Source organism: Uloborus diversus, chromosome 10, assembly GCF_026930045.1.
Source record: "Uloborus diversus isolate 005 chromosome 10, Udiv.v.3.1, whole genome shotgun sequence".
In the NCBI taxonomy this organism is placed as follows: domain Eukaryota; kingdom Metazoa; phylum Arthropoda; class Arachnida; order Araneae; family Uloboridae; genus Uloborus; species Uloborus diversus.
The window spans coordinates 103,626,182-103,648,797 of NC_072740.1; the positions used below are offsets into that span (position 1 = coordinate 103,626,182).

General features: G+C 32.0%; 1 protein-coding gene across 1 annotated transcript in view; it reads right to left on the reverse strand.

The window, feature by feature from the left end:
• LOC129231117 (L-asparaginase 1-like) overlaps window positions 1-22,616 on the reverse strand; it is a 67,693-nt gene that overhangs the window by 25,400 nt on the left and 19,677 nt on the right. The window contains exons 4-8 of the mRNA XM_054865363.1: window positions 21,533-21,658; window positions 18,719-18,802; window positions 15,663-15,789; window positions 13,155-13,267; window positions 4,402-4,587 (exon numbers count right to left, since the gene is read on the reverse strand). Coding sequence (XP_054721338.1) covers window positions 4,402-4,587; window positions 13,155-13,267; window positions 15,663-15,789; window positions 18,719-18,802; window positions 21,533-21,658 — 636 coding nt within the window. The remainder of the gene's footprint in view (window positions 1-4,401; window positions 4,588-13,154; window positions 13,268-15,662; window positions 15,790-18,718; window positions 18,803-21,532; window positions 21,659-22,616) is intronic.

Here is a 22,616-nt window from a genome sequence, read left to right on the forward strand (position 1 = left end):
GAAATATTTCACCCGCAGAAGCATAAATGTTTTAAACATCAGTTTTTTAACAGACAATCTTACGAATAACAAAAAAGTTTAAACTTTGAACGGTATGTTCAAATGTATTCAGTTAATACGTTCTATTGGATGCTAAAATATCATTACATATGTGGAATTTTGAACGAGATTTTGTGCTCGAACTCTATGACAGATCGGTCGCAGTAATAGGAGGTCGTTCTTGTTGACTGCAGTTAGCGCACTGATGGGAGGTCACTGTGACCTCCCAAAAATTTTCCTTATTCGACAAAGTTCATCTGACAGTTCAGCAAATTAGAGGACATAATTACAATTTTTTAACTCCCGAAAGTCACTTTTCATACATTATTATTTGCGCATACTCGTGTTTTATCGCTTGGCAAAATTTGAATTTTCTTTCGGTAAATTGAGAATTTTTGTTTTCCCAAAAGTTTAAGCTCAGGGAGCCTCTCACTGCAGTATATTTTAATTTGCTTTATTACTACAGTAAAGTGTCAAAAATCAGAACTAATTGGTACCATTGGTAGTTTGAATTTTTGGAAATAACAGAAAAAAAAAATCCGTTTAAAAAACAGGATGTCAATCGATCAAATAAAGTTACAAATATGTGTGTACATAATGTACAATACAGCACATAACCCGACACTATGTGTTGACAAACCTATTAGTTGCTTATCGCTAGCGCCTCGACGATACTTTGTTTCTGCAAAACACACTTCTCGATACATTATTTATTGAGAGACTGATAGTTTCCAACATTTCATCTGGAAAGAACTTTCTTTTGTGACTCGAAAAATTTGCACTGATGCCAAACTTTATTTTTTGTTTATTAAAATTTTCCAATGGATTTCCTTGCCATTCTGCGAGGCAACTATAATACTCCACTTCTATTACATCTGCACTTAATTTCATTTCTTCAATCATTGTGTGTAATTTATTTCACGAAATATATGCATAGCTTAGCAACTGTCAAAAAGTTTATTTAAACTTCCTGGGAAAACGTTCTGATTTTTGACACAACTCTGTATTTATGATCTTATGTATACTCTTATAAATATTTAAATTATTTTAACGAGTATATTTAACACACAATTTATGATTAATTAATACGACGGTTGCATCAGGAAGCATTAGTTTTGAGGTGCAGGAAGATCTTATTATTGATGAATTTTGAGAGAATGATGTGTTAAGCGATGAAAGTGGTGATTTAGAAGACTGCGAAGAAGAAGCATCTCAAAAATCATCAGCATCTAGCTATCATCCAAGTTCTGACAGAAATAAACTGCGTGTTATTACGACAGAAGACAAGAAACGGGCAGTAGAGTACTGGAAGTCTGGAAAATCTAAAAGATTGAGTTTAGCTACAGTAAAAAAGTCCTTCAGATTCGTGACATCCCTTTCCCAGTTGTATGATTGGGAGAAACAACTACAAAGCACTCTTTCTAGTATATCGAAGCGTTTCAAGTACAAACATATTTCTCATCACGTTTATCAGATGTTCCTTGAAGCTCGTGAGAAACGATATCCCATCCATGACGAAGATATACGTATTTAGGCATTGGAACATAGTTCTATGCAACAAGTTACGGATTTCAAAGCATGTCGCTCTTGGGTGCATAAATTTAAAACTCGGTACAACATTGTGCCATGAAAAATCACGGGTTTTGTCGGGAGAATCACTGCACAGAATGCAGCTGAATGACAACAAGCCATCTCCAATTTCACCGCTGAAATATATCCAAGTACAACAAGTAGTCCATCCAACTGGTACAACTCAGACCAAAGTGGATTCCAGAAGGAGATGCACAGTGGCAGAAGTCTAGACACACGAGGAGTGAAGAAAGTAGAAGTTGCTGCTCAATCAAAGCACTGTATGACTCATAGCTATACTATTCAGCCAGTTATTAGTGCCGATGGGTGATTGCTGTCACCAATGCTAATCATTCTTCAAGAAGCGAAAGGTGAAGTGGGACCGCGTGTAAGGCACACAATGTTCAAGCCTAATAATTTGAGCATCCAAGCTACGAAGTCTGGTGAGTGGAAAATTCTTAATTTAGTTGTTCAAAAGCTTTAATAAATGTTTCTTTGGGGCCTCGGTGGCTCTCAAGAAGGAGTCTAGCTTCGCATACCAGAGGTATGGGCTCGATTCCCATCTGTGCCCTGAATGTTTTTTTCCTTCTCATTGTGTTGTAAATCATTCGTGTGTTTGTTCGAAGGCAAATGCGCTTTGTTCGCGGTCCTCCGTGTATGTGAAGCAGATTAGCTTCTGGTATTGACAAAAGCGAAAAGTTGACTTTAACTAAATTTTTTTCATTAGGGAAAGTCACGAAAGTGCTGCTAATGAGATGGCTTCAAGACGTTTATTTCCCCTATGTTGGTGAGGAGTCTCACCTTGTGGTAGATTCTCAAACCCAGTATTATGAAGACTCCATCGTGAGTGAAGCGGTCCCTGACGCTGCGACTTTTGAATTAAAAAAAAATCCACCAGGTGCTACTGCAAAATTTCAACCTTTAGATGTTGGAGTCTTCAGATCCTGGAAGCAGTTGGCGCGGAGAATATCCGACAAAGCAATGATGGAGGGAGGAATAGATATTTTTCAACGTGACAGCATCCTGAAACTGCAGTCGCTAATTCATTTCCAGTTTAGTGCACCACAATACTTGGACATGATAAAATATGCGTGGTACAAGTCTGGGCTACTACAAACTCGGCCACTTCCATTTGAAACACCTCTGCAATTTTGTTTTCCGCAAGAAGTTGACCGTTGCGTTTCCTGTACGAAATTTAAGTTCATAAAATGTTCCTGGTGCCATGATTTTCTATGTTTTAATTATTTTTTTTTGTTCAGTATCCTATTTGTCAGTAGCATGTTTTTTTTCCTTTCCATAAACGTCTTTCGTTTTTATTTTGTATGTGTCGGATCTGTATTTAATATTAATTTGCTTAATAAAATTTCTGAATTTGAATGTTTTTTAATAGTTTATATCATCTAAAGTAGACAAATTAGCTTTGCACAGAACCTGAAAGAAAAAATAATTAATACTTATGAGAACCTTGTTTAGAAATAAAATATATTTCACCAAAAATAATAGCCACGAAAACTAGCGAAGTAAAATCTACTTACATCTACTGCTACTACCTAAAATGCTAAAAGACATTTTTATCTTGACCTTCTCCATAACATTTTACTGAGGGGAGGTTCAAATTAAATTATTCGAGAAAATTACTTTTAGTTATTCGAAAAGCAACAAAAGACACACCCACATTCACATTTCTGTAGTTGGAAACAAATGTTTGAAGGAACTCCCCTTGGGGTCTAGGGGATTCGTCAAAAGAAAATATGATTTGAAGTCAATATACATTATATTTAAACTGTTTTTAAAATAAAATAAAACATATTTCGGGCGGTGGCGTTTTCCCCTATACAGTTGCACGTTAATATCCCGGAACACAAGCCCCTAAAAATTTCAATGCCGCAGTCTGTGCCACGACACCCCGCGCCATGGTAGTCACCCCCGAGTAAAGAATTAATGCGATATTTCTCACGCGCTTTGGTGGTGACCAAATATGGAAGTGAAATGTCTTGTCAGATGCAGATGTTGAATTCGCGCCGTACCTTCCATTTCTGAGCAAAACTCGCTAAATTTGGCGACTTTACTAAAAATTTCGGCAATTTTTAAGACCTCATATTTCGATAACGTGGTCACGAGGGCACGTAGTTTCAGTGCCATAAACATGTTTTTCAATGCTCTTTCGAATGCCACTAATTTGGAATTTTTTTGAATTTCCTTGATCGTGATGTTTCCTGGTTAGTACAGATTAAAAAAAAAATTTTCAACAAATATTTTGTTTCGTTTTTATTGGCAGGTTTATGTTTTTATTGGTAGACCTAACATTTTGAAACACACTGTATATATTGGGGACCATATAAATAATACAGTTTTAAACTTTATTTAAACACAAAATAGTAGACAAAATATAATATATAATATATAGTCACTTGCGTTACCTATACGAACATAAATACACAAAAAACATACCAAATAGAAAACTACACATTTAAAACTTTGGTATCTAGGGCTCATCATAACAATACACACACAAATTCTTTTTTGCGAGGTACTGACCTTTTTGTTATCTTTGTTTATACTGCAGCAGTTTTTTAGTAGGATAAGAGCTACATTCAGGGGAGCCATTATCCACAGATATATGCATACAAACACATGATCAATAAAAGAATATTTACTGTAAATGAAACATTAACATATTTTAACAAAATAGATATAAGTTGAAATTTAAGGTTCTCTCGGTGTGTTATTCCTTTTACTCTACATAACTCAATAAAATTTTATAAGCTTGCTTTTCAAAAATTTAACACTTACACTTCCAGTTTCATATGATGGATCAACTTGCCCAAGAGAGCACTGTGTACAATTTACAATGATCACTCCACGCCTAAATGCTCTTTTGAATTCATCAAAAAGGTCTCTTCTTTGGGACGGCCCATTTCCAGCACCGTATGTTTGAAGCACTACTCCTTCTATTGGAGGACTTAAGAAAGCACGTACCTACAAATATAAGTAGAATAAAAGATCATACAAAAAAGAGAAATACTGTTTTTAATCTAATAATGTCTACAGATGCATAACACAAAGAAGTAAAGCCTGCTTTGAAGTTTTCAAATTAAATATATCATAGTAGTAAAGGTTGTCCCATTACGACTGGATAACTCTGCAATGCTACATTCCTTGCTTGAAGTACACTCTATAACAAAAAAATCGACGCACCAAGAAGGAGTGAACCAATTGAGACGAAAATTGGTGGATAGGAAGACAATGCACAGAATAGTAAATGATTAAATTCTCAGAACAATTGAATAATTTATGTCTGAGTTACAGTAACAAGTTCAATAAGGTATTGACCCGCCTCTAGACAGGATACAAGCTGAAGCACAGCATGACAAACACCGATTAAGCTCCCAGAGGGTGTCCTGCGGTATTTCCGGTCAATTTCGCTCCAACTGTCGGAAAAGGTTACCAACATTCCTTGCCAGATGCAATCGCCATCCCATCATATCCCAGACATGCTCGATGGGAGAGAGATCTGGCAGGCCACAAAAGAGTTTGACAAGTTTTCAGACAGTTCATAGCAACACGCGTCATATGTTATCTGGCATTCTCCTGCTGAAAACCAGCTGAGGGTACTGCAAAAGGAACAGCAGCAAAACAGGTATTAGGATGTTGTCAACGTTCCACTGTGCAGTAAGTGTACCTCTAATTGCGACCAAGGGGGTCCAGTTATCAAACGAAATGGCACCCCAGACCATAATGCCTTGTTGTGTGCCAGTGTGGCGTGTAAAAGTGAAACCAGGATCCCCCCCTCTGCCCTAGGTGTCTCCAAACACGTCTTTGATGATCGTCATGACACAGTTGGAAGCGCGATTTGTCGCTAAAGGCTATACGTCCCCAGTCGGCACCATTCTAACCTGATCAAGCCATGCATCACTGTAATCTGGCTTGGCAGTGTGTACGTGTCAGTGGCAGGTAGCTTAACGTCAGTGGCAGGTCGGCGCGAGCGTAGATTTCATTGTCTCAACCGCCTGCAAATGGTCATGATGGATACTGGTGTTTGGGTAGAACGTCTGATGGTTCATAGAGATGAAGAAAGTGCTATGACAGCTGATCGGACAATCACTCTGTCATCACGATCTGTTATGACCATAGGTCAACTGCTACTATCCTCACGCTGAACTCTGCCATTTTCCACCCATCCTTGCCAGCATTTTCGAATTGCCGAAAACGCTTCGACTCAAATGACGAGTGATTCTCCAATTTGACCAACAGGCCTCTTTCAATCCAATGATACAACCTCTTTTAAACTCTGACAGTTGCTCGTAATGAGCACGAACCATGCGGCAAGGCATTTTTAAGTTGTTGAAAGGTAATCTGAATCACAATCAAACCGAAAGTTTTAACAGCTGTTGAAGAACTGCTCTTTATATACAACTGCTGGATGCGCAGTTTTGATGCGCTGGAGATCAAACTATTCATTCACAGGACACCAAATTTTAATCATTTGCATATCTGGTTAAAACACTCATGCATACAAAATTTCAAAGCAATCGGATGATTGCTTCTTGGTGCATCAATTTTTTTTGTTATAGAGTGTACATTAAAAATCCCAAATGACCTGCATCTTTACAACCTATGGTTTTTGAGAAAAATGAGAAAAGTAAGATATCATACCCAGTGTATGAGAAAAAAAACCCCTTTAATAAATACAGTGAAACCTCGTTTTCACGACACTCTGGCTGTCACGTTACTTTTTCAAATTCCCGAACTTATCCATGTAAATTTAATGTTAAGTGACTCCTGATTTTGTGAGTTTTCTGGTTCAATTCAGGTTACAACAACAGTTTGATTTGCGCAGACTGGAACAAATATTCAAATACAAATGTGACGACCAGCAACAGGCTCCAGGCCCAGCTAGGCTGGTCCTATTCAGTTTATAAGTCTCCAATGAAGATCAATTGCCCTCTTAAAGCTATCCACCCCCTTGCTCATTACCACCTCTTTTGGTAAGCTGTCTCAAGTGCCCATGACCCTACTGAAGTAGTAGTTTTTCCTGATTTCCAGGTTAACCTGAGATTTAAATAGCTTAAAACAATGACCCCTCGTCCTGCTTTTCGTGCAAAAATTTAACCTGTTAAAGTCTTTCATTTTGATAAATTTAAACAACGGAATCATGTCCCTTCTGACTCGCCGTTGCTCCAGGCTATACATATTGAGCCTATTAAGTCTGTTATCATATCTAAATCTGAAAGTCTCCTTACAAGTCTAGTTACCCTTCTTTGAACCCCTTCCAATACAGAAATATCTTTCCTGAGATAAAGAGACTAAAACCGAACAGCATGCTCTAAATGAGGTCTTACTAAACTCCTATATAAAGGCAGAAGAACCTTCTTAGATTTGTTTAAGATAGATCTATTGATAACCTCAAGCATTATGTTAGCTTTGTTGCTTGCAATGCTGCACTGCTGACTAAACTTGAAACCCTGATTTATTAAGATACCCAGATCAATAACGCTTTCTGCCTGACTAATGACCGAACCCTGTAAATAATAACTCTCATGCTTATTTCCATGACCTAAGTGGAGCACTTGACATTTCCTTACATTAACTGCTATACCCCACCTATCTCCCCCACTTAGTAGTATGATCTAAATCCTCTTGCAGCTATTTTACTTGTTCTTCATTCTCTACAAGCCCCATACCTTTTACATCTTCAGCAGAAACAATTCATGTTTCCAGAAATATTTTCATCAATGTCATTCATAAAAATAATAAACAGAAGATTCCCTAAAACTGATCCCTGAGGAACCCAGCTTAAAACATCATTCCATTTAGAAGGATTTCCCCTCACAACTACTGTTTCCTTCCATTCAGCCTATTTCTAACCCAAAGTAAAGTTTTTCTCCTAGTTTGCTGAGAAGAGCAACCTGCAGTACCTTATTAAAAGTTTTTTGAAAATCAATATAAACATCTACACACTTTTTGTTATCTAAAACCAAGGTAACTTTGTCATAGAAATGCAATTAGTAGCACAAGATTTACCTTTCCAGAAACCATACTGAAAACTAGTCAACAGATTGTTAGTCTCTAAGAAATGCATAATCTTAATTTTGATCAAAATGATTCCTTTGCAATTGAAAAATTTTCAGTAAAATAATGAAAACATCTGGAAATGTTTGTTGAAGGAACTTTGGACTCTGAAAAGAGATTTGACCAGGCATGACACCTCAAGAATAACGGGAGGTGAGTAGATAAGTTCTGAAAGGTATAGGTTTCAGACTTTGACGAGAGGGAAAAGGGACAATAAAAAAGAATTCAAAGCAGGTGGATTGTAATACTGTGCAATGGAAACAGAAGACGAAGACCATAATCTTAATTTTGATCAAAATGATTCCTTTGAAATTGAAAAATTCAGTAAAATAATGACAACATTTGGAAACGTTTGTAGTAGGAACTTTGGACTCTGAAAAGAGATTTGACCAGGCATGATACCTCAAGAATGATGGGAGGTGAGTAGATAAGTTCAGAAAGGTATAGGTTTCAGACTTTGACGAGAGGGAAAAGGGACAATAAAAAAGAATTCAAAGCAGGTGGATTGTAATACTGGACAATGGAAACAGAAGATGAAGACCATAGCTACTTTAAGCTGTAGCTTGTCACTACAGGCTTCTCCCATGAGAAAAAAAGAGATAAGGGTCCTCATTAGATTGAAAAGGGACACGCAACTCTAAAGTGGAAAAGAGAAGTTAAAAGGGTTTTCACCTTCGAAAGGTGGGGCTTAGCTGTCGAAATCTAATCAAATTGCGAACAAAAGTGAGGAGTCTTGAATTGGTTTCTCTCTTGCTGATAATTTTGTGGAAAGGAGAAATGTTACAAAAGTTTTTCAAAAGTTTAGCAAACATTTATTGGAAAGTAGTTCAGAATTGAAAAAAAAAAAAAAAAAAAAAGTGAAGTATTTTTTAAAAATAATTGTTACATCCACCAATAATTGAAATTTAAATAAGTTAAATCTAATTATAAAAATATAAATACAATTAATTTCTTAACTAAATCTAATTTTATTGTAAACTAATGTTTAATTATGAATTTTTAAACTGTTTTGGTTATGATGACACTTTGTTGGCAGTCCCAAAGGTGTCATGATAACGAGGTTCAGCTGTACATAAACAGAAGTAGTAGCACAAGTTAACTTAGGAAGATGTTTGCAATATCCAAATCTTGTATCAAAGCAGTATGCATGGTGTGAAATGGCAGCTTTAACTTTTTTAACTTACGCCTGACATAAATTCATACTTACTCTTTCCCTTTTCTTAGAAATCACGAGTGACAGAAATGTAGTTCCTTGGGTATTTATGTATTTAAAAAAAAGGGCTCCAATGCTGCTAACTTCACCTATCTCGACAGAATATTTTGCATAGTAGAAAACATAATGAAGATCTATGGTGGAAAATATAGACAACCATAGCAGCAGCATATCAACAGCCATTCATGATGGAATTCAGCATATGCTTTTCTATTATTAAGAACATCAGAGGGAAACAGTTTGATTTTGCGACAATCATTAAAATTCTGTTCTGACTTCTAACACCTAAGAACTGTCATATCCGTTTCAATAAAATTTATTAGAATTGATTCTTTTTAAATGATCAAGCTAAAAACTGGGTTAAAGATAGTTTTGTAAAAAATCTCCTTCATATTAATTTTGTTCAAGCATAAAGGCATCTTGATGAGTTAAACAATTCTTGATATTTAAAATAAACATTCTACTGAAATGTGACCTCTAAAAAGAGATAGTTATAGTGTAGTCAATGAACATTACTGAATTGTTGAGTCCAAAAACCAGACATGTTCACTTTATTACTGAATTGAGATTATTTTACTTTTCAGTTCAAATGATGTTGAAACACTTTTTAGTCTGAGAAAAGTCATTTTTTTTTACTAGTTGCAGAAAATATTAAGCATTGAAATCACAACTAAGTTCAAAAAACATGTCACATCAAGGTAATAACTTGTTCTCTAAGTTAACTTGAACTGATACCAAATAGACACTTTTCAAAAATATAACACACTGACAGAATCATCAGCCACACTATAGAAGTTCACTGTAAAAGAGAACAACAAATATGATTCTTGGTTTCAAAAGCTGATAACTGGTGTATTGTAAGAAAAACATATCAACAAAAGGCTCATATGAAAAAGCAAGAAACTAAAAATGCAATTTCAGGTATTTTAGTATTTTATTAACAGTTTTACTTCTAATAGTTGGACAAGTGGAGAAGTTAAACAATAGCATTTCACTGGCAATTAAAACAAATTAATGTTTGCTTTGTTAAAAAAAATAAAAAAACATAAAAAAGGCCCTATTGCCAGCATAGGAAGCATAATCTATAAACACTTGTCATAAATCATTAGAAAATTGCAGACATTAAGAGAGTTAAGTACATACCAAGTGATCCTTTGGCTTTTTATGAAGACATTTGCTTAGTGGTCAAGCAAATTGCAATGATCCAGAAGATGATTTCTGAATATATACATTTTATTCAGCTAAGTAGCATGAATATCTGAATCCATTTAATTTTTAGCACGTAAAATATATTTCCTTTCAAGTTTTCAATGAAGAATTATTGTTATTTGCCTTTGTTAAAGTAATGAAAAGTATCTTTTAATACTTTTATCTGAAAACAAGTCATGTCCAACATTTGATATTTTTTAAAAAATGAAAAAGAAATGCTATAATTCCATAGAAGTTATGAAATTTTAAGTAAACAGCCATATCCTATGGCAGAAAAATGAAAAAAGCCCTATATGTAACAGGAATATTAAAACCCTTAGTTTTTTTTTGCCTCTCTTGTAAAATTCGTTTTGATGAAGGTTACTGGTTTTTGAACTTATCAATTCAATATCTTTTTAAATAATGTTTTCAGGTGTGATAAAGAAAGAAAAAACTCCAATTATGTTCTAAGGAATTTGATAAAAGATTTTGTCAAGTATTTGGAATAAAAAAAATTCTATTTTATACATTTTATATTCTTGAAATCACAAATGAAAATCAGAGATTTTTACTCAATAAAAGTAGTTATACTTTATACAAAATGGTTGAACACATACTGCCATTTATACATAAAAAACTATCCAATAAAATTGAGAGGGAAAAAAACCTTTTATCAACAACAGACATTTTAAAAAATCAAAGTACAAAATTATTTAATACAAACAGGGTTCATACTCAATTTGGATAAAAAAAATTCCATGACTTTTCCAAGACTTTTTCATGACTTCATAAAAATTTTCATGACCTTGTTATACGAAGAGAATAGTACTATTTAATGTTAAACTTGCCAATTTTTCCAGAAACATTAGAAAAACTTTTACATGAGTGCCATTACCTCATTGGAGCACTTACTCTTGACTGAAAGAAATACCAGTACATACTGCTGAAAGTAATAAATTATTCTTATTTGTCTTCATCACATAAATTCAAGTAAAATAAAAATATAATGATTGCAATACATTGATGTTTAAATGTCTAATAAATATTTAATAAATAGGGCAGAATAGGAATGAATGGGTTAAAAATTGAGTAAGTTTGAAATAATAAATTTATTTCATAAAATCATTGCCCTTTGATGTCAATAGTGCATCTAATCACTCATGTAACTGGACCGCAAATTCGTTCATTAAAGTAAAGCCACTTTTTGCAGTAAATTCATTTTTCCAAACCAGATTTCAGCTGGCTAAAAGGATCAGTTTTGTGAGCTATATGTTGGGCACTACTGTTTTAGAGTATTAGAATTCCCCTATTTCTCTGTTCTATTGTCTGACTAAAGTTTTCATTTTAAAACCTTCAACATATCAAGATAAACTCTGATAAATTTAATAATGAACTTTTTACAAGTAGTTGAAACGAACTCGAATGCAATTGAATTGCACTTTTTGAGGGGGTGTGGCAAAATCAAGAAAGTGCGAGTCCACTACTACATAATATAAAATATAAGAAGTACTGAAAATAATGGTGGGTTCAAAATTAGTAATGCCCTAGTAGTAAAATCACATCACAAAAAAAGTGAGTGGCTGTTACAGAAGGGGATGAAATTGGATTCCAAAACTCGGATTTGTTTTTGAGATTGTTCAATTTATATGCAATATTACGGAATCACTCAATATTTCAAGCGCTCTTTTAGCAACTGCTGCTTTCTTACTACCCAAGACATTTTTCAATGACTTGAAATAAATTTCCATGACTTTTATAAAAATAATAATTTTCCATTACTTTTCCAGGTCTGAAATTTCTTTATTTTTTTCCCATGACTTTCCAGCATTTCCATGACCCCAAACCCTGTACAAATATTAAATTCATTCCATCATAATTAATTTTTGAAAATTCCTCAATTTCCTCAATCTTTTTTAAGTGTATAGCAAAAGGTTTCACAAAGCATCCAGGATTAGAAATCTGTTTTAAACATTACATCTGTTCACGCCTAAAACAATTAGGGATGAGTAAATGAAAACAAGTAGGAGAATATGGGGTAAAGTGAAACAGCAGGGCAAAGTGAAATTTTGAATTATTTACTCTGCTTTTAGCGCCACCTATCTGGTAATAATCTAACTATATAGTAGCACATGTAATCTATTCCAGTTAGTAAAAAAATACCACTGAAGATGATCATATGATAATCATATGATAAAACAAGCAATTTTTAAAAATTGATACTCATTTTGTAGTATTTTGTTGCAAGTCAAAAATTATTTTGGTTATTATAAAATGATAAAGCTCTTGCTTTTAACATTTTAAATATTGAGACCTCCTATTACTCTATGAAACATTTATTTAGTTAATATTAAGCTTATTTATCTTTTAAATATTTCCTACAATCAGTCAAGTACATGCGAGGCAAAGTGAAATAGTTTGTTTTGTTGATTACTTGTGCATTCATTTACTAAATCACTTACGTATATTCAATTATTAACTCATTCATTTACATTCCTCCATTTAGTAATTTACTGATTTATTCATTCATTCACTCTTGTTCATTTATTTTTCTTCATTTTTTAATTATTAACTATTTTAATTTTCAATTTATTGTTTCAGTATCTTTTCATCTACTCATTAAACTTTTATTTACCGATTCATTTGATCAAAAATATTTTCTATAATTGAATAGAAAATATTTCATTCGAAAAATATTTCATTTCTCAATTTTCCCCATAGAAAAAAAAAAGAAAAATTTCCACTTTTTCTTGAAGGCACAAATTTACTGCCAAAAATAGAAAATACTGCTTCAATGTAAGTTTTATTATAAAATAGAATGTTTTTTCTTTATGTACTGTAATTTTCAAAATAAATTTCCCATTTGTTCATTTTGAAAAAGCTCAGTCATCTTAACTATTTCACTTTGCCCCACATTCCCTTATTAAAAAGAATTTGAGGACCAATTAAATGGAAGAAAACCACTTGTCAGATTCAAAATGGAGAAAATATAAAATGAAGAATAAATATAGCAAAAAAACAAGAAGTACTTATTTAATATTAAAAAATACTTAAATTTTAATAATAGATAACATACCACTTCAACTGTAATACTAGGAAACAATCTAAGCAATCCAACGTTGCGATTCAATAAAGAGTGAACGTTGAACTTCTCAATGCTAGATGGTCGGTACACATTTCTCCACTCAACTATGTGAGAAAAATAAAACATTCATTCAACTAAATATATTAGTACTAGTGATGTGCCGGATTATTGAAAAAGTAGATCCGTGGATCCGGATCATCAGTGTCAAAATCCGCGGATACGGATCTCAATTTTTTTTTTTACCCAATTCAACTATCCAAGTGTAAAATTTGTTACGGAAGGTATTCCCGTCAGAATAACGGCAGTTTCTTCAAATGAGCTGATGTGTGCATCACATGACTTCCTTTTACTCCAATTTAATGTCATTTTCCCATTACTGGCTATTTTAATGTGATTCAATAGTTTACTCTCTAAATAACAACAGTAGCCAAATTGAAACAGATTTAAAAAAAAAAAAAATCGCCAAATTTGTCGCCAAGTTGGCAACAAAACTTGGCGACCAAAAGACTGCCGATATATCGGCAAGTATCCGCCAAATTATAACACCACTTGAGTTTACATCGAAATTAACGATTTCCCCCCAAAAAGAGGCAGAAGACCCCCTTTGGGACATCCGAATGCAACCAAAAAAGAAGGTGCACAACTAGACCCCACTAGGAGTCCACGTACCAAATTTCAACTTTCTAGGACATTCCTTTCTTAAGTTATGCGACACACATACGCACATACATGAGTACATACAGATGTCACAAAAAAGCTCGTTGTAATTAACTCGGGGATCGTCAAAATGGATATTTTGGGTCTGTACGTTCCTAGGCATATATCCACATGTGGTCGGGATGAAAAAAAAAAAATTCAATATTCATTCGAGGATGAGCCGATTTTTGAGTGAAATTTTTTTCGCGAATACAATACTTTCTTTTTTGTAAAAGGAAGTAAAAATGTCAACTGCAGCAAAAATATAATCAAGACTATGATTTACTCTTTAAAGAAATCTCCGTTAAAATTGAGGGAGAGTTGAAATAATGAAGCAGCTAAGCATTAATACAGCGCTGCATTAATGCTTAGATGGAATGTGAAAAATTATTTCTAGCTTACTCAGTAAATGTAGGATACAGGAGCAAGAGTGTAAACCTGCTACTGGACAGGCTAGAAAATTTTTTTTGCATTTTATTTCAGTATAAATGCAGCGGTGACCCATTCCACCGAACTTACTCCGACCGACGAAATACAGAGCTGGGAACAACTTTACAAACCGTAAATAGAGAATTTAGTCTCACTTTTTTGGAGGGATGCAGAGAAAAACAAAAATGAAGAATAACAGAAACCCCAAATCAATAACAAAAACTAATATTAAATTAAAAATCAAAAAACCAAAACATGTCCCAGAGAGCCGACCTCATATTAAGATGAATTTTGCGGGTCAGAACACACATTTGTTAACAAATATGAACTGACAGCAGGTAAAAATTTTAAAACATTGAGCTTTTTCTCCTTATCTTCCGACTATGACACATAATCTGCGGATAATGAAGTGTGTCTTATTGCAAGGCTTTGACAGCTTGGTGATTTATGCCATAAAATTGTCTGTATTGAAAATGGTTCTGAATTTTTGTTTGGTGCATTTTTTATTGCAATAGTGTAAAAAACAATAAAACACATTGTAAACAAAAATATGATGCTAAAAGATTGCTGCGAAATTACAATGAAATGCTAATGTAAGACATGAGATGTGGTATCAAAGAAACATTAAAATATATTAAAAATTTAAAGATTTCAATGTTTAAAAACAAAATAAAAATCATTTGGAACATTAAATATTTTAAAAATTGCTTTCAGCTTTAAAAATTTAAACAAAATAAAGTGGTTGAAAAATGGGAGCCCATCATTGTTTTCTCTCATGGTGGCAGTAGATTCTAAAACAGTTAAAAATCTGAGGAAAACAATATTTAAAGAAATTGATTTTTATCTTAGAACTTTAAAAGTGTATAAATTTATTTAACTAAATATTAACTCATTTGTAAAAAAAAAACCCAACAAGCTATTTTTGGAGAAAATATTATTTCAACATCTAGAAATGGAATTTAAAACATAATTCACTCCCTTTTGCACAAAAAAGAGCACTTTTAAAGCCAAAGCATCAACAATGTCTTCAATTGGTATTTTTGAAAAATCAGTCTTTCGATTTTTCTTCCACAGCTAAAAAAAAGTTAATTGTATAGTTTGTAGCATATAAAATGCACCCAAACACTTTTAACCTTTTAAAGAGATAATCTGCAGTCTATAGCCCTAAAAACACAACACTGAAAATCAAATAAAATGAATTACAGAGAGTAATATAATGCATACTGTAATCAATTTGTTTAAACTAAATTGTGACCACATGTGTAATACATACACAGTTTGAAACAAAATGCAAAATTAAAGAAAATTCATAATTTGATTTAAAACTAGTTTGATTAACATTTTGTCAACCTTAATGAAAAAATAATAATTTACCATGAATTCCAATACCCATTTTAGCAAGTGGTGGTAAGTTAGGTGAATTGAAAGCATCCAGATTAGAAGTACTGATTTTACTTGTTCTGTTTCCTCTAAATAATTTATTGTTGAATAAAATGGTAACCTGCAAGTACAACAATATTATTTTAAATCATGTAAAGTAAGAATTTGTAATTCAATAGAAGTTCCAAAAATATGTTTGAGTTTACTACTTGATTTAAAGTGTAAAAGGGTCATTCCATGTCAAGTGATCCAAAGTTTTTTCCCTCACCTTTTTGTATTTCTTTGAAATTTGGCTCATCGATTGTACCCTTTGAGGTAATCAAAAGTCCAAATTTTTAGATTTTTATCTCTATTATTTTTTTTATTTATGACACTTTGTTTTTTCGAAAAACCCGCTTTTTTTCATGGATGCTTGAACATAAAATGGACGATAACTCAGCACCAAATATAGATAGAAAGATTTGGTAAAAAGCATTTTAAAGTACATTAGTTGCTGTTTAATGGGATATGCAACATGACTAATTTCAAAAAAATTTTAATTTATAAAAAATGAAATTTAAATTTTAAATTTATATTTCTCAGAAAAGGTATAATGAATTTTTTAAAAAAAATTCTCAAAAATTTGTGTGTATTTTATCTTTATTTGTGCAAATTTTCAAGTTGGGATCTCAATGGGATCATATTTTTATGAATTTTTAAATAAAATTTGACTTATGAAATAATGACATTTTTCAGATTCTAACTAGTTAAATATGGGGTTCTTTTACTGGGGATGGTCTAGTAAGTAGTAATTGATCATGACTATGCTTGAAATGAACTGACATGACTTTGTAGATTAGTACCCCCCCCCCCCCTCTCCGCCACACAACCACTTTTTATCTTTTTTTTTTTTTTTTCAAAACTGTATTTAAAAAAAAAAGCCGGCACGTAAGAGTTATAACCATAATAAACTGGGACGCACGCTGCTAAACATCAGTAGTGACTAAACCTTATAAATGGGGGGGGGGGGGGGGGTCATAAAAAATAAAAGTCAGAAAAACTGAACTCATTTGCAGCTTTTTTTTCTTTTGGAAAGTGAGACGGTAGGGGGAGGGGGGCAATCTGGAATGAAACATAACAACATGGAAGGTTATGCTCAAATTAGCAAAATTTGTTTGATATATAACTGCTTTTAATATATGTATAAATAGATCTCACTGCATTGCTCTCGTTTACAAGTGAAATTAAAAGAAAACTAGCATTAAAGAAAAGAAAAAACAGCTGCACTCCAAATGTTGTTGAAAGACAGTTTTATGTGGACAGACATATGACCTGATACTTAGATTTATTTTTAGTTTGGTGTAAAAAGAATGAAACAACACGGGGGGAAACACTCCTATTTTGCTGTGATCTTGGGGAAAACTATTTCTTTCCTCCATCCAAATTTGAAAGTTGGTGCAGAGGTAAGGGACGAAATGAATCATAACTTTCCTTATCAGATAGTGAAATAATCAAGTACACTTTGTGAAGTTCGGACTGAAAAAGAAACACTTGGTCTGAAAAAAAAAAAAAGCATCAGGTGAAGCGTGATACTAGTATAGTGTTAATCGTATGTGTGAGTGAATGTGAGGGGGGGGGGGGGTAATGTACTTTGTCTTGCTTTAAAGAAGAACATTTACCAACTTTTAATATGTTTTCTATTCATTTTGTTTTATTCTATTTATTTATTTATTTTTTACATTTTAAAAATAGTTTTGGAAAAAAATAATAAAAGTGGTGGCCCGGGAGAAGGGGTCTTTTTCTTACTTTAAAGAAGAATATTTACCAATTTTTAATAAGTTTACTATTCATTTTGGTTTTTTATTCATTTATTTATTTTTTACATTTTGAAAATAGTTTTGAAAAAAAAAATAAATAAATAAAAGTGGTGGTGCGGGGGGGGGGGGGGAGGGGGGGTGCTTGCCAATTTACAAATTCACGTCAGCTCATTTCAAGCATAGTTATGATCAATTACTACTTACTAGACCATCCCCAGTGAGAGAACCATATATTTAACTAGTTGGAATCTGAAAAATGTCATTATTTCATAAGTCAAATTTTATTTAAAAATTCATAAAAATATGATCCCATTGAGATCCCAACTTGAAACTTTGCACAAATGAAAATAGAATACACACAAATTTTTGAGAATTTTTTTAAAAAAATTAATTATACCTTTTTTAAGAAATTTAAATTTAAAATTTAAATTTCATTTTTTAAAAATTAAATTTTTTTTGAAATTAGTCATGTTGCATATCCCATTAAACAGCAACTAATGTACTTTAAAATGCTTTTTACCAAATCTTTCTATCTATATTTGATGCTGAGTTATCGTCCCTTTTATGTTCAAGCATCCATGAAAAAAAGCGGGTTTTTCGAAAAATCAAAGTGTCATAAATAAAAAAATAATAGAGATAAAAATCTAAAAATTTGGACTTTTGATTACCTCAAAGGGTACAATCGATGAGCCAAATTTCAAAGAAATACAAAAGGGTGAGGGAAAAAATTTCCCAAATTTTGGATCACTTGACATGAAATGACCCAAAACAAATATAAACACATGCTTTCACAACAGTTAAAAATAATAATAATAATAATAATTAATGTTACCACCAAGTGCCCTTGAAAGGCATGATTAAAAAAATATAGATATATTATAAAAAGTGAGAGAACAGGATATTTTTTAATTAAAACAAATTTCTTGATGAGAAACACAGAAAATTAAATTTTGTTTTGGAATTACTCTTCCTGACTAAATTTTTGTAACAGTATATTTTTTTTTTACTGCATTCTGAATACCAGAGCTTAGTCAGTTTAGGTTTCTGCATTTAAATTCATACATTTTCATCACAATTAAACATTTAAACAAGAGACATTTTCACATTTAAACAAGAAACTAAAGTTATCAGAAAAACCATATTAAACACTGCCTGATATATTGTTATATAATTAAACTCAGTGATCATATTTGATACAGATTGACGGAAAATTATTTGGTTATTAAGTTCCGGAGTGAAATACTCTTAACTTACTTCAGGAATAACATAGTTACCAGCAACAATTAAGGCATTCATAAGATTGTCTCTACCATCACTGCGAGCTTCATATAATGGAATCTATGAATAAAAGCAAATTTAAGGACAAATCAGAAAATAAATAATATTTTCAATGAACTTAAAAGATCGTTTTATCAAAAACCTGCAGATCATAAAATGCAAAAATGTTTGGAAACTACTTAGCATACTGTCACAAGTCTAACTCTAAGCAAACAACTGGATGGCCAAACTGCTACGGCGCTGAGTGGCAGTACCACAGACAGAGTATACGCTACATTTCGAATTTTGAAATTCATGACTTTCCCTGACTTCTGCTTGTAAACTTTCCATGATTCATGGGATTAAATTGTTCCAGAACTTTTTGTTTTTTTACAATAATGTCTAAATTGGGGGTTTTATGAAAATTAAATTGCAACCATCTGATCTATGCTTTGGACATATGTTACTAAAAATTCAAATTAAAGTGAAATGTAACAAACTCAGCTGCTTTATTATAACTAAAAAACAATTTATGCAACAATGACTAGTGATACACATGAAATAACTTAAGAGTTTTAACTCTGTTATTTTGATACCAAGGAAAAACATTTATAAATCTTAAATTTTTGAAAATATTTTTTGGATTCCAATTAATCATGCAAAATTTTTATATAGGTAATAATTTACATTTAAAGAATTTTATTATTTTTTCGCAGGAAAATATAATATGATACACAATAATTTTTCAATCACTAAAAATACTGAAAAAAAGTTTCAATTGCAAAATGATTTTTCGAAATAAAAGAAGCTTCACACATGCAGCAATAATGGCATAAAACTACTGGTGAACAGAAAAACATTTAAGCTTGATTTTTAGACATTTTTTTTAATGATTTTTTAAAACTAAATATTTCATTTTACAAACAAAGAATACATTTTTTTTAAGTCAATAGTTTCCTAAACAATCTGTGACTAGCAATAACTTAGTAGTTATTAAAATTAAGTTTACAAGAAATGAAAAGAAATAATCACAAAAAAATAAAATATTAAATTGTAGTACTTAATAATTAAGTTGACAGGCATTACCAGATACATTAATTGAAACTTAAATTGCAACCATCTGATCTATGCTTTGGACATATATCTCTAAAAATTCAAATTAAAAGTAACTAACTCAGATACTATTAACTATAAAACAATTGACGCAATAATGGCTAGTGATACACATGAAATAATTAGAGTTCAACTTAATTATTTTGCTACCAAGAACATACATTCATAAATCTAAAATTTTTGAAAATACTTTTTAAATTCCTATAAATCATACACATTTTTTTATATAGTTAAGAATTTACATGAAAACAAATTTATGATTTTTTCTGTGAAAAATTTGACATGATACACAACAATTTTTCGACCCTTAAAAGTATTTTAAAAAAGTTTTAATTGCAAAATGATTTTTCAAAATAAAAGAAGTTTAAAACTTACAGCAATAATGATGTAAAACTGCTGGTGAACAGTGAAACATTTAAGCTTGATTTTTATTTCTTTTGAATTTTTTAAAATAAATACTTTATTTTATAAACAAATAATGAATCTAAAACTTTTCTTTATTTTTTTAAGCAAGCAGTTTTCTAAAAAATCTATGACAGCAATAATTTAGTAATTATTAAAATTTAGTTTACAATAAATAAAATAAATAAATGATTAGAAAAAAGATAATATTAAATTTAAGTACTTAATAATTATTTTAGCAGACATTACCACCAAATTTTTAGGATAAGCTACAAATCAGAGCTTGAAAAGAATAAAGACACAACTCAAAAAGCAACTTTTTCAGGAGATCATTTTCTTAAATTGTTGCGATTTGTATATTATTGTTGTTTCATTCATTAACAGTTCCTAATTTTTGTAATGCCCCTTAAAAATGGTTAATACTATTCTTTTTGTTTATTTCAAGCAGTTTTTGTGATATCCTTTTAAAGTTCCTACAAATTATAATTAAATTTAGGTTAAATTAGGTTTTAACAAAGTTGCCATTGACCTGTAACTTTGCTATTAACGACTTGTGTGTTTATTCCAGACAAAAGATATATATTTTTTAAAAGCATCACCAATTAAAAATTTCAATTTCGGTGTTTTTTGAGTTGCGTCACTATTCTTTTCAAGCAACGAAAAAAATTCTTGAATTTTCGATTTTTGCAACATTTTCGGTGAAAATTCTCTAATTTATGTATTTTACCTAAGTATTAAAGTCTTTAATTCTTTGACCATTTTTTTCCTAAAATCTTCATTAACTTAAGACACTGCTGAAAATTAACGATAATTTATCAGTTTCTTGAATCAACAGGGATGGAAATGACTGAAAATTTTCAAGTCAAATGAAAGTGGCAAAGTTAGAGGTATAGAAGTCCTCAACTACACAATTAGACATATAAGGAGGGCTAAAAATAATGGTAAACACATACTTATAAATGCAGAGACGGTAGAATCACATAGTTAAAAAAAACGAGTGATTATAGAAGTAGATGCAATAGGATTTTCAAATGTGTGAAAAATTGGGACTGACGCGTAAAAGCATCAGAAACGGCTAAGAAGCACAAATTTTGCACCTAACATGTACAATTAAAAAAATATGCATGCTCTTAAACCCAAAATCCATGTCAGTTCCCATTATTTTTGAGCACTTTTTGCTGAAAATCATGACCAATTTCAATCATAGTCGAACTTGATGGCCTTCCCTAACTTTCCAGGAGCGTACTGTGCAGACACCTGCATGTATTAGGCAAGAATGTTCAAATTTTCACTGACCTGTGATCCTGTAATAACAACAGTTTTCCCCAAATTTTCAAGCATGAAAGAAAGAGCAGAAGCAGTATATGCCATGGTATCTGTTCCATGCAAAACAACAAACCCATTGTATTGTTCATAAGATTCCTGTTTCAAAAAAATAAATAAATCAATAAATAATGATAATAAATAAATAAAAAATAATTTCAAAAAGAAAAATAATTTGTTATTTTTTTGATAACTTACCAACATAATATTCATATCATTTTACTTTACAAAAATTTTTTACACACATACCTGGGCTTGAAAATTAAGAAAAATTCCAAAAATGTAGTAGATCAGAGTCTCTCAACTGAGGCATAGAGAAGCAAAATGATGTAAGTAGACAGTTCAATGTTTTAAGTAAAAAATGCTTAAAGTTGTGGTCTTAGGTAGGCTTTCATTGAAAAGTTTTTCTAAATTATGCTGTATAGCAGCATCTACCAGAGCTACTAGCACTATCTTTTGCCATAAGACAGAGGAGAGGTGTAGGTACCATTTGTACTGGTTATCCCCAAATTTTTAATTTTGGAACTTGCATCCCTATGCATCTCACTTCTTCAATTGGTATTTTGATGCACAACCTGAACAAAAATATCATGCCTTAACATTTAAACTAGTTATCTTCATCACTGAGAGCAGTCCCCATAATCTTTTCTAGGATTCAATTGAATACAAGCCAATATATTCCGTCACTCATATTTCAGAACCAAGGGCGTATATAAGGGAGGGGCTGAGGGGGCCCGGGCCCCCTCTAAAATCTGGAAAAAATAAAGGTAGTTATTTTTGGTTTTAGTTGCGCGCTTGCTCAAAAACAATTTCCAAACTTTTTGCTACAAAAAAAAAAAGGAATAAATAAATATGATAGTGATAACTATTATAACACGTTATCAGAGATTTCCAAACTGGGTGCCGCAGGAAGAGGTGTCCATAGTCACAATAATATGTATATAAAACTAGATTAGGATGTCGTGAGAAAATTCAAATTCTTCAAAGGCTGCCGCGAATCCTTAAAGTTTGGGAATTCTGCTTTAGATGGCAATAGGCAATGGTGTTCAGAAGGGGT